The sequence below is a fragment of the Siphateles boraxobius genome, unplaced genomic scaffold (genome assembly GCF_051911475.1).
Source record: "Siphateles boraxobius isolate OS27281-9 unplaced genomic scaffold, OSU_SipBor_1 65, whole genome shotgun sequence".
NCBI lineage: Eukaryota > Metazoa > Chordata > Actinopteri > Cypriniformes > Leuciscidae > Siphateles > Siphateles boraxobius.
In genome coordinates this window covers 16,636,556-16,649,756 of record NW_027509192.1, presented here as the reverse complement: position 1 = coordinate 16,649,756, position 13,201 = coordinate 16,636,556, and the positions used below count along the sequence as shown (strand labels likewise).

Here is a 13,201-nt window from a genome sequence, read left to right as displayed (position 1 = left end):
CCCAGTACTTGAGCGAGCTCTTAACGCATTATAGTCCTTCTCGTCTATTGCGATCTCAAAGTTCCGGCCAGTTGATAATACCTAGAATATCAAAATCGACTGCTTCTATAATTCAATATTAGGCTGCATAGATTAGGTCAGCCGGAACTGGGAACACTTCCCTTAAATCCTGATGTACTCGTTACATCATAAGAAGAATGGCATCTACGCTAATTTTAGTGTCTTTGTTTATCCCGAGGTTTTCCCGCAGCCTGCTGGATCCAGGCCGTTTCCAGATCTGACGAAGGACCTTCGCCTGGACCCGATGACAGTGCAGTGCTGAAATGCCAACTAGCCTCTCCCTATGGAGGATCCCTATACTACTCTACAGATAAAGCATTGTGGAATTTTTCAGTTTGCGTACCTACCCGAAGTTATAAAATAAAATTCTGCATCAAAATTTATAGACAAGACAAGTAGTTTGTTTAGGCATGGTTTGTAAGGAATTACAAACCTGCGCACATATATTCAAACGCCCATAACTATAGAATCAATTCTTAATGCGCATGTGAACACCATCAGCGTCTATCACAGGTTCACGTTTAAAGTCTGTTTAGAGAGAACTGTGTCGTCTTAGCGGCCTCTAATTTAATAACAAATAAACATTTAGACGGAAGTGAATCAATCAAAACTAACTTTAGCTGGAAAAAACATTATTCATCAACCACTATAAAACTAAACCAATCGCTGTTACCTTAAATCATTTGTTTATCTCTGTAAAGCTGCTTTGAAACAATCTACATTGTTAAAAGCGCTATATAAATGAGGATGACTTGACTTGCCTGTCACCTCAGTCATTGAGGGGTTTCAGGAGGCAAAAAACAAGCGGCGGAGAGGTACCTCCCTCGCCGAAGTCAGGTCTCATGGGCTGTGGGATGGGAGCAGCCCCAGATGCCTACAAGATCCTTATACAGGGCACAGCAGGTTGCCTCCTGAGCCCCCACCCCGCAAAAAGAATGGGTGTAGGGTGGCACTTTCAGCCGAAGCCTTCAAGTGGCCTTGACTTTGGCTAAGTGGTCCTTACACTAGTGGTTTCATGCATTTGAGGCTAGGCCCCTCTGGGGTAAGTGATTTACACCTCATCATACAGTTTCCGCTTCTCCTCTGTTCCCTTAGGCGACCGTTCTGCCAACCCTGGCACCCTTGATCCTTCGGGGCACAGCGGTTTCCATGTAATTCAGGTTTCAGTGTCTGCCCAGAGACATTGCCTTGCCATCCTGTTTCCTGTTATCCTATTCAGGGTGCCGAGCTGACTACTCGAAATACACCAGAGACCAGTTTTTCAAGGCTGGTTCCCTTAGTAGACCACCTGGCAGCTTGGAAACTTTTGCCAAATCTGTCTCAGTGGGTCATTCAGACTTTAAAAATGGATGACTAGTAATTTCCTACTACTTAATTCTGAAAAAAACAACAACAAAAAAACAGAGGTTTTAATTATTAGACCAAACACCTCTGCATGTAATAACCTAGAATACTGTCTAACACTTGATGGCTGCTGTCAAGTCTTTGTCATCAGTTAGGAACCTGGGTGTGCTCTGTAATATCAGTCTTTCATTTGAAAGCACATTTCTAGCATCTGTAAAACCAAATTTTTCCATCTTAAAACTATATCTACATTACGACGTGCTCTCCCTGACAAAAGCAGTAAAGTTAGTTCACGCGTTCTTGACCTCAAGGCTAGATTATTGTAAAACTCTACTGGGTGGTTGCTCTGCACGCCTAATTAACAAACTCCAGCTCATCCAAAACACAGCAGCTAGTGTTCTTACTAGAACCAGGAAGTATGGCCATATTTGCCCGGTTCTGTCACTACTACATTGGATCCTTATTAAACATCGTATACATTTTAAAATCTTGCTAATTACTTACAAAGCACTGAATGGTTTAGCTCCTCAGTACTCGAGCAAGCTCTTAACGCATTACAGTCCTTCATGTCTATTGCGATTTAAAAATTCTGGCCTGTTGATAATACATAAAATAACAAAATCATCTGAAAGCAGTAGATAATTTTCCTATTTATAATAATAATAATAATAATAATAATAATAAGTTTATTTTATACAGCGCCTTTCTCAAACACAAGGTTGCTTTACATAGTGGGAAGGCAAGTATACACAACAGCAACAACCAAAACAATACAATAAAGACAAGTTATCTGTATGAAGCTATGAGTTTGGTGTGGAGAAATGATCATTAAACAAAAAAGTCCTGAGATGTGCTTTAAAGAAGGGAAGTGAAGGACAGTCACGAAGAGGTTGTGGGAGGCGGTTATAGAGTTTTGGGGCCAAGGCACTGAAGGACCTGCCACCCAGGGGGGAAATTCTGGAGCGGGGGATAGCCAAGAGATTTTGGTCAGAGGAACTGAGTGGGCCAGATGGAGTGTACGGGATCAGGAGGTCAAGGATGTAGGGGGGAGCAAGGTTGTGGAGCGCTTTGAAGGTGAGTAGTAGTACTTTGTATTTGATCCGGGACGGAACTGGTAGCCAGTGGAGTTGTTGGAGAATGTGGTTGATGTGTGTTGATCGTCTGGTATGGGTGAGGAGCCTGGCTGCCGAGTTTTGAATATATTGTAACCTTTGAAGTGATTTAACAGCGGGTCCAAGGAAAAGTGAGTTGAATTTGTCTAGACTGGACATAATGAAGCAGTTAACCAAAGTCTGTGCATCACTAACAGAGAGGAAGGGTTTGAGGCGAGCAATGTTACGGAGGTGAAAGAAGGCAGTCTTAGTGAGTGATCTGATATGAGGATCAAAGCTAAGGGTTGAGTCAAGCAAAATGCCAAGGTTTTTAACAACAGGGGTAGGGTGGACAAATGAACCATCAATATTGAGAGTGAGACTGGGAGATTTAGATAGGATGCTTTTAGGGCCAATCAGCAGAATTTTGGTTTTATCTGTATTGAGTTTGAGAAAATTGTTATGCATCCATAATTTTAAGTCAGAGAGGCAGTCAGTGAGGGAGCACCCTCACTTAGCACCCAAGACTTCCAGGCCTTGTTCGGGTAGCAGACACATTCTGCCAGTTTAAATATAGACTAAAAACACATCTCTTTAACCTAGCATGCACAAAGGATTGTTAGGCTGCATAAAATTAGGTCATCCGGAACCGGGAACACTTCCCATTACACCCAATGTACTTGTTACATTATGAGCGGAATTGCATCTATGCTAATATTATTATTTCTGTTTATCCCAAGGTTACCGTAGTCAGCCATATCCGGTCCGTATCCAGATCAGATGGTGGACCTGCACATATTAGTACAGTGGAGTGGGTATTAACAGTCCCATAGCCCATGTGTAGACCTACCTGAAAAACGTCCCAGGTTACAACTGTAACCATGATTACCTGAAAGGGAACTAGACGATGCATCGCCCTGCCATACTTCTTGTATGCCTGTGATTGACTTGTTTCGGCCAATCAGAAGCTGACAATGGGCCCTATCATACACCCGGCACACTGCAGCGCCAAGTGCGACACATGTATTATTTGTTAGTTTCATCCCGATGCAGTTATCATTTTCACGTCCTGCGGCATGTTGTTTAAATAGCAAATGCATTTGCGCCCATGGGCGTGCTGTTCAGGCACATTGTTGGCGCATTGCTATTTTGATGTACCTAAAATAGACTGTCATTGACCAACAAAAACCTGGTCTAAAGTCAATGGCGCAGTATTTATTTTTTTGTTATTTAAAGAGCGTGTTAGTAATGTGCGCCTATAGGCGGGTCCAGAACACGCTTACCCTCTGCTTATTACACACATGGAGCGCAGCAACACACAAACATGCCAAATAAAAATAAAATAATTACAATGTAAAAGATTAATATTGTGTATATAAAGATAAGGGTGGAATCCGGCTTGTCCCGTAGATGGTCTGCTTGCGCGCTTCAACCTCGCGCATGAGCAGATCCGTTTGCGCTTTGGGGACACGTTCAGTCTTTACGCTTGCAAATTGCGCCATCTAAATAGCATATCTGCCATGGCGCAAGTGCAACTGGCTTTTAAAGGAAATGGGAAATTACACTCTGTTTTTTTGCACATTACGCCCAAAAAACACCCATTACGACCATTTGTCCCATCGTTAAATTAGCAAAAGTTAATTCGGACACGCCCTCAGTGCACTTGCACCCTGTGCTTTAGACCATGCACTTAGATCGTTAAAATAGGGCCGATTGTTTGGTCCAAGTGTGCTTTATAGCTTCCTGTTCGTGACATCACATGCTACGGGATGACGTCCCACCATGCCATTGAATTGATTACACTTTTTTGATTACCTATCCCTGCTTGCAAAATTTGTAGTTCATAATTCGTAAGTAGTGTGCATTCAGTGTGGTGAGTAATTGATGTCTTATCTTTGTTTTTTCTTAGTTGATAATGATTTTGTCATGCAAACCTGTAAGCTAAAGTGTTCTTAGGATTTCTAAACATAGTAAGGAGGAGTTGCATCGGGAAGGTGAACATCTAGAAACCAACAAGAGCAAAGGATATACACAAGTGCGCCTAGTTACCAAACATTATACTATCACATTTTAAAATGTCAACAAATTATCCTGGTGCTGAGAACAACAAAAACATCATACCAAAAAAATCTGTGATCCTATTCTCTGTACCGGGGTAACCAACCCTGCTCCAGGATGGCTACCTTGTTCGACTTCATACAGCGCTGCACAGTGCGATCGGCGGCTGATATGAAGCAGTCCATGGCGGTTAGAAATTGTGTCCGACGCCACGTGACTGTGACGTAACGGCACCAAAGAACCGCGAGAGCGATTCGAGAGCAGCCAGCGTCCAGAGCTTCTGCACGAGCTCTGATGACGACACAACCGATTGGCCGGATTCACCACATGACAGTGATCACGTTTGTTTTGTGTTTTTTCGAACACCTTCAGTTCCAGTAATGTTCACAAATCTGTTTTTTTATCAAGTCAACTCAAGTCACCTTCATTTATATAGCGCTTTTAACAATATTGTTTCAAAGCAGCTTTACAGTGATAATAGGAAATTAAAGTAACAGATTGTTTTGGCTTTACAGCAGTTCTAGAATAAAGTTAGTTTTGATTGATTCACTTCCGTCGCAATGATCATTAGTTATTAACTTAGGGGCCGCTAACACAAAACCATTGTATTTTTATCAAAATAAAACTGATTAAAAACGTAGACCCCATTGGTATTTCAATAGTATAGGCTTATGTTGAACTTTATTCCTGTACAAACAAATGCTGTATTTAGCAGTAATTAAAGTATTAAATGGAAACGTACCTGAAAAGTCTGTGTATTTGACAAATATTGCATTTATTTCACTTCAGCTCTGGTAAAGTATGCAAAAACACCAAGTGAGCGGCCACTACGGGAAGCAGAAAGTATCTGATTTCACGTCTCTGTTTTCAGCTTCTCCCCGCCTGCATGCGGCGACTCTTACCGATTGGTTACATCCAGCCGATGTCTAACACACCTTTTAGCTCCAACCCTAATCAAAAACACCTGAACCAGCTAATTAGGATTATTTGAAAATTACTGGTTATTGATGCAGGGTTGTAACTGGAGTCTGCAGGAAGGTAGCGGGAGCAGGATTTGCTACCCCTTCTCTATACCAACTGCAATTTGATTATCACAAGTAGAGACCTGGATGATGCCTATACGTTTCTCTGTCCCACTGGGAAGGAGAATTGTGTGAGGATTTCTTAAATACAGCTTCATTACAACACTCCGTTCCAAGACCAGGGAGCTCACCATCTGTCAGTGGATCCTGGACTTCCTGACAGAAGGTGAGGGTGGGCATCCAAACATCTTGGCAAAGACCATTCACATCAACAGCTTGGTCAGGAATGCACAGCAATAACTATATTAAATTAGGAGCCTGAGTAAGTTCAAGATGCCACCACAGGAGATCCTTTCAAGGTGGACTTGAGAAAGCAATCACACAAGACTGCAAGATCTAGTAGAGAGGGCTACAGTCAGATAATAAAAAATAAAAAATTCAATGCTGCAGTCTACAAAGAGGAACAAGTGGGTACTACCCTCTTGTCACCCAAATATTTAATGAAGATTTATGGGGATTCCTACCAGGGGCGTACATAGTTAACAATTCAACAACCCATTGTCCTTTTTTGCAAATAGTTTGCAGAAAAAAACAAAACAAATACACATTATATATATATATATATATTGTACCAGATGAGCATGAGTTATAAACACTGCTAAAACATATATTAGTGTATTAGTGTTTTGCTACATATTTATCTAATCTTACCTTCTACTTCCTCCTCAGTTTTTATAGCCTCTCTGGAGTACATGGCTCGCCTCAAGTTTTTTCTTTCCAGCACCGTCATATTCTCATCTACTGTCTCCTGGAACACAACAAAAACATCATGCCTAAACATTTTCGGTTTTCGGCTTAGCATATTTGGCTAGTTACGCAAAACTAAAAACTTATATCAAAACTCTATTTCATTCTTTTCCAATTAATTCCCTGAGTAGTTGGGTCTCTTAAAAAAGTACACTGGACAATAGTGACATGTTCTGCAAGAATATCCCCCTGCAAATGTTAAAAGATCTGATTCTATCATGAAGGGGTCGTCTGAGAATATCTCCTGAATCCTGATAGTTTGGACCAAATACTGTCCTTGAGGAACTTCAGTGTTGTTTGATCTTCAACACACATTTCTGTAGATTAAATGTATTTTTGTACACAGAGAGACAGTTTAGAGAGTTTATTGACAGCTGTGTTGGCCACTAGATGGCATATAAACACTTGTTCAGAGACTTGAGTTTATTACAGTCACTTTTTTGTCTAAGTCAAAGTCCCACTTAGTGTATCCACTGTGTCCTGTCTTCTTGATTGCCAAGCCATTTTTTTTTTTTTGTAAACCTAGAGAATGGTTTTCCAATCTTTCAAACAAATGTCAACAAAAAGGTCAAGTGAGTATTTGGCTTTACAAAGCTAAACAAATGAACTTGACCTTTAAATCGCTTCCTCTAATATCTCATTAATTTTTTGCAGACTACCTTCTCAAATTCTTTGTCTTGTCTGTGCATCAGACTCTTCCACTGCTTGAAGAGCTCAGGCTGCGAGTTTTGGATATCCTTCAACGTTCCTTCTGCTTGTATGCTGCCGTCTTTCATTGCAATGATCTACAAATAAACAACAAACATTCAATTATTACTTCCTTCTTCTGACAAGCCCCTGACGCCACATAAAAAAGAAGGTGGACATTTTTAATGCCCCATGAGAAGTAAAGCCAATATTTAAAGGCAAGCCTGTCCCTTTCTATCCGTCAGCTTAAAGTGGCTATGTCTAAATAACGGAGTTTAAAAACTCTTCTGACCGCTGGTGGTTTATTGAGTGCCAGGAGGAGGAACACTTTAACAAGGCAATTCATCACCCAGAGGCAGGGTGAGAGAGACAAGGGGCCTCATTCATTTCTAATAAAAACAAGGTTTATGATGATGACAAATTGGCTTGAGATCTGTAAAAATTTCATGAAAATGCACAGTGCCTGTAAGCTTTCCCTGGTTAGGTATGTTGGGTCAAAGCATTTGCAACTACGTATATGTTTTACTGAAACAAAAAAGCAAAAACAATGGAAATGAATTGGGCCCATTTGTAATCATGAAAATACCCACTGTTTCAAAAGTATGACCAAATCTTTTAAATCCTCAAAAAAATGCCACATGTTATGCCACACATGTCCATTTCGCTAAACTTGTACCAAACCTGCAATTTTCCTTAAGTTTTCTATATTATAATGTTCCAGAAATATGTTTTCAGTTAAATAAAATAACTGCAAAAGTCAAGCAGAGTGCTTTCATTCATAAAAAATAAAAAAAATCCATTGAATGGATTAATTGAATCATGTTCCTTTCAATAAAAATATGTAGTACATTTTTTTAAAAATATCTAGTTACTTTTATTAAAATTAATGCTAAAATGTAATGTTACTTTTTAAAAGTAATGTTTCCGCCCACTGCTACTGAGCTTACAATGTAGGAATTTGATGCAGTGGAAGAAGTATTTCCTGAGAGACTGAGTAGTGAAGTGCTTGTGCTGCATCTTGTCTGAATGTTGAACATTTCTTGTCTGTGAAAAACAATATCAGGATAGGTAAAAGAAGATAATTATTTGCTTATTCTAAACCTGGAGTGACCTTATTTTGATTGAATGGCTTTGGTTTGGTCTGCAGTTCGATTCCTGTATTTGCAAACAGTGGCCAAATGGGGATTTAATTATATTTTTTTTCTGCAGACCAGATGGTCTATTTTGCACAATTCGATGTATAATGAATTGTTTTAGTAGGATTTGCAGTTGAAAACATGACAGAAACTAAATTAATTAATCCGTCCTTCACAACAGACTCTTGTTTTGGACTATAAATAAAATTCGTTATGAGGTTCCTCTGAAATAATTTCTATAGGTTCACAGGTAGATGATAGATGATGAATGAAGGTGAATAATTCATAAGTACAACTCAAGCTTTGTGAGATTTGACTTTTAAATTAGGCTTCAACATCTCAGAGCTCACCCATTCAATAATTTCTTTGCGTTTTCACTCTTCTTTTTCCAAATTAACAGAGATGAGTCAGAGGTCCAGGTCTGCTGTTCTGCCTAAGAGCATTTTTAAACCGGATCTATACCCATCAAAAGTATGACCGACTGTTTAATAGGGGAAGAAGTTTGAATAAGTGCGTGTGCATATGAAGTACCCAGTCTGCGTGAGGGAGATACTGCAGTTTGTGTGTCACGAGCACCACCGTTCTTTTCTCCTCTCTCAGTAGTTTAAGAATACCCTCCTGCATCAGGTGATCACTCAGGTGAATATCCAGTGCTGAGAAAGGATCATCCTATGATAAAAAAAAAAAAAAAATGAATTGAAGTCTCACTTTGTTACTTTTTGCGTATAGATGGTTCTGAACTTACCAAAAACACAACATTGGTGGTTTGATAAAGAGCTCGAGCCACACTGATTCGCTGCCTCTGGCCTCCAGAAAGAATAATGCCCTGGAAAGAAGGAATAGGAAGAGGAAAGTTGACAGCAAGGCAGTGCTGATTTAAAACCTCAAAAAGGAAGGTAGTAGAAATTGTTATGGTAACCGTTACACAAACAAATGGGATTTGGATCGATCATGTTGACTTGGCCAACACTCTTTAAATGAGGCTCTTAGTTACAACCTGAAGGTCATTTACAACATCAAGCAGCCTTAAATGTGAACCTGAGCTTAAAACCTGAAGGAGCGAGAGTAAACAATGAGACAGCGGTCTTTTAACGGCTACCCAGCTATTAAATCATGAGAATGTTTCAAACTAAATATGTACGTTTATTAGTGGAATTCAATATGACACATCATAACTGAAACTCAACCATATACAGTTCTAAAACCATTCCAGATGGCTGGTAACGAAATGCGTCAAAAAAGGCACATGCGCAGAACACTGACCCGCTCTCCGATCTCCGTCTGGTCCCCCTGAGCCAGGATGTCAATGTCCGGCTGGAGAGAACATGCTTCAATTACTGCCTTGTACCTGGACACAACAAAAGATGAGACAGAAGCACAGCTGGCTAGACACTTAACACTACGTGGTAATCTATCTTTATTAGTCTTTTAAATATTGATGTTGAAATATAATGTGTGGTTAATAATAAATGACTGATTCTCTGCATGGACTCTGTCATTGATATAATACTGCTTAAAGCATTTGAACCGATATTAAAATTACAGACAAATGCTAAAAAAGCCACCTAAGTATGCCATTTGGGACTGGGCCAAATACCAAAAATGCAAATTTCCATCTGGTCATTTATTGAAATCTCTGTGTCTGAACAATGTGGAAGTCTTTAATAAATTGCATGCCCACAATGTGAAAATTTACATGACACAATCAAAGCCAGTCCGAATATTTGTTATGTTTAGTATATAAAAATACTAAATGGGACAGTTGACTGATAAGATTTCTTTGTGTGTGGGGCTACCCAACAGAAACCGTCTTGGTTATGTATGTAACCCTCGTTCCCTGAGTAGGGAACAGAGACGTTACGTCGTGACTACGAATGGGGTTTCATTATAAAGCCAATCAACTTTGAGTATTACAAAACGAGACAATGGCAAAGAATTACCATGGGTCTGCGGAATTTGCATAGCGTAACTCTGCCCTACCTCATGGTTATATAAGGAAGTAAGCTGGCAACATGCAGATAGTTTTCCTGCTGAGGAGCCGAGACTGAACTCTTGGCCATTCCAGCGAAACAGCGGAAGTGGCAGGGAGATGTAACGTCTCCGTTCCCTACTCAGGGAACGAGGGTTACATAAGTTCCCTTTCGTAGTCACTACGAGTTACGTCGTGACGGCGAATGGGGTTCCCAGTCTAATCACGCCACCTCAGCTGTCTTCCAGTGCCCTGCGTAAGTCTGAGCTCCCTGTCATGAGACTAGCACGGATGAAGGACTCCTACTTAACACAGGAATACCAAGGTACACTGGAAAGCATACCAAGGTAAACTGGGAAGCATATCTCAGAGTAGATATGCAACACAATGCCTGCCCGAAGGGAGGACTTAAAAAATACACATATGACCCGAGAGGGGGTAACATATGGAAAAACACTTGAGTATTCAGCCCGCAGGTTGGAATCTTTCAACTCCAGTGGTGGCACGGTGGCTTGCTAAGGGAAAGACACATGCTCAGAGAGGCTTTAAAGTGGAATATACACGTGGGGGGTCCCCCCCCCCCAACGGGGGAACCATGCACATGGAGGCCCTAGCCAACGCGAAATCTGCCGAAGGCATAACTCTGGAGGAACTCAGGACTTCTCGGGGAAACTCACCAGAGGAGAATTTCGCACGTATCCAGTCCGAGGAGTGGAATGGCGAGCAAGCGATGACACCGAGTGCGTCCTAATACCAGCCAGTGGGGGTGAGTACATGAGAGGACATTGGCTCCACTCTGAGATTGTAGAATCTCGCGAATGTGTGCGGTGTCGGCCAGCCTGGAGCTCTGCAGATGAACTCGGAGATGAACCAGCAGGGTCATGTGAACCACAGACGTACCCAAGATGGGGCAGCGAGGCGTAAAGACCGGCCCGGACCTGGGAGGCGGAGCATCCCGGTGTGGGAGCACGGTCAAAAGCCGTGTCCTGACAGAGGAGACTAGGGAAGGACCAGCGTTTCACAGGGGTCTGCTCTGTCAGGGGTCTGGCAACAGAGGGGGACAAGAGGGGCGAGGCTCGTAAGCGGCGTACACAGTCATCCACGGCCTCTGAGGGCTCAGAGATGAAAAAGTCAGTTCTTTGGAAGAAGAGGTTCTCCCCTGGTCCTCCACCGGGGGAAAGAGTGGCCCTGCAAACACTTCCTGGAAAAAACTGCAACCCATCTCTGAGCTTCCCGTCACATCGCCTGGTGGCAGGCTGCGGTGCTGGTACGGGCTGGGGTGCCTTCCTGCGACTACCTCCACGGCACGGCGGGAGGGGCGGAATTCACAGGAGGGCGCCCTCGGCGGCGAGCGGACTGAGGCGTCTGAGCCGGCGGCTGGGTGGCACACCAGGCGGAGGTCCTGTGGGGACATAGTTGTGTTGCCACAGAACACTCCACGGGGGGAACCCCAGTGTACCCTTTGTCCTCGGCCTCATCAAGGGCAAAGAAGGCGGAAGAGGCTGCTGAGTATTCATGGGAAGTCAAGGGAGACTTCCACGATCTCATGACCTCCTCATGCACGTCCGGGAAGAAAGGTATTGGGGGCGGGTTCTGACGGGTGTCAGCACTCGCCGCCCCCAAAAACCAATCATCCAGCTGCGAGTGCTCGGGACAAGGTGGAAGATTCCAATCCAGCCCGACGCTCACGGCTGCCCCGGAAAGCATGGCCCGAGGAGGAATCGGCGGGGTTCTGTTCCACACCGTAACCCTCAGCTCACCCTGGCCACCAGCCAGTATCGCCTCATGTGGAGGGGATAGAATGGGGTGTGGAAGAGGAGACTCCCCCTCCACGAAGGTCATTGAGTTTTGACCGAAGCACCGCGATGGTCATGTTCCCGCAATGAGAACATGAGTCATCCACAAACGCTGCCTTAGCGTGATCTAAGCCCAAACACGCAAGGCAGCGATTGTGCCCATCAGATGACTAAACAAATCGACTGCACCCAGAAGTGCACGGGCGAGACATCTTTAAAAATACGTGCCACGCGCAAGCTCTTTTTGTGAGAGGAAAAAGCTCAGTAGAGTAATGAAGCGCTCAGGGAGAAGCACACACACTGATGGCAGATCACTGCACATGCGCCGTTACACCAACACACTGGAGAGCTGCTCGTCTCGTAGTATCGAAGATCTCAGATACAGGCTTGCAGAGGAGTGAAGATGCTCTTGGCTACGAAGCAAAAACATATCTGCATGTTACCAGCGTACTTCCTTATATACCCACGAGGTAGGGCGGAGTTACGCTATGCAAATTAAGCAGACCCATGGCATTTTTTTGCCATTGGCTCGTTTTGTAATACTCGAAGTTGATAGGCTTTCTAAGCGAAACCCCATTCGGCGTCACGATGTAACTCATAATGACTACGAAAGGGAACAAGTGAGCAGCAAAATATCTGGTCTCTCATTGTTATCGCAGTTAGCTAAGAGAAAACTTAGAATAAGATGATAATATTGTCAAATTTTACACAGAGATTAGTCAATCATAAGAGAGATCCTTTACATATAAAAGTCAGCATTAAATTAAAAAAATCACCATTTTCTAAATGCACGTCTTTGATTCTGTGTAAAAGATTCAACTTCTTATTATTTTTTTATTTTTTATTTTTTGACCTTGCCATTTTTTAATTAGATGTCATAACTGGATCTTCCGGTCAAACATCAGAATTCTCTGTGGTGACATATGCCAGATTTCTCCAATTATTTGGCCTTCTTTAACCCGCCCCTTTCTTACAATAAACTGCAAGGTCACATTAAGATCTGCTACCATTTTCAATGCAACACTCACATCTCAAAATCCAATCAGTAACCGGTGGATTGAAAAAGTCTCCACCCTACATTTTTTTCCTTTTGCGATATTCAGTTTCTCTAGTCTGTACGGCACAAAAAGAAAGAAAAGTTGCTAACTCCATTTCTACAAGACTTCAAGAATGCCTGTCCAAAATAATGTGAAACTGTACACAACACAATTACAAACAAACAGTCAATTTG

At 42.3% G+C, this 13,201-nt stretch overlaps 1 protein-coding gene across 1 annotated transcript in view; it reads right to left on the bottom strand.

The window, feature by feature from the left end:
- Positions 1 to 13,201, bottom strand: part of abcc8 (ATP-binding cassette, sub-family C (CFTR/MRP), member 8) — a 92,231-nt gene that overhangs the window by 17,428 nt on the left and 61,602 nt on the right. Inside the window, exons 21-25 of the mRNA XM_077211307.1 lie at positions 9,469 to 9,553; positions 8,951 to 9,031; positions 8,737 to 8,874; positions 7,042 to 7,167; positions 6,287 to 6,383 (exon numbers count right to left, since the gene is read on the bottom strand). Of these exons, the coding sequence (XP_077067422.1) occupies positions 6,287 to 6,383; positions 7,042 to 7,167; positions 8,737 to 8,874; positions 8,951 to 9,031; positions 9,469 to 9,553 (527 nt within the window). The remainder of the gene's footprint in view (positions 1 to 6,286; positions 6,384 to 7,041; positions 7,168 to 8,736; positions 8,875 to 8,950; positions 9,032 to 9,468; positions 9,554 to 13,201) is intronic.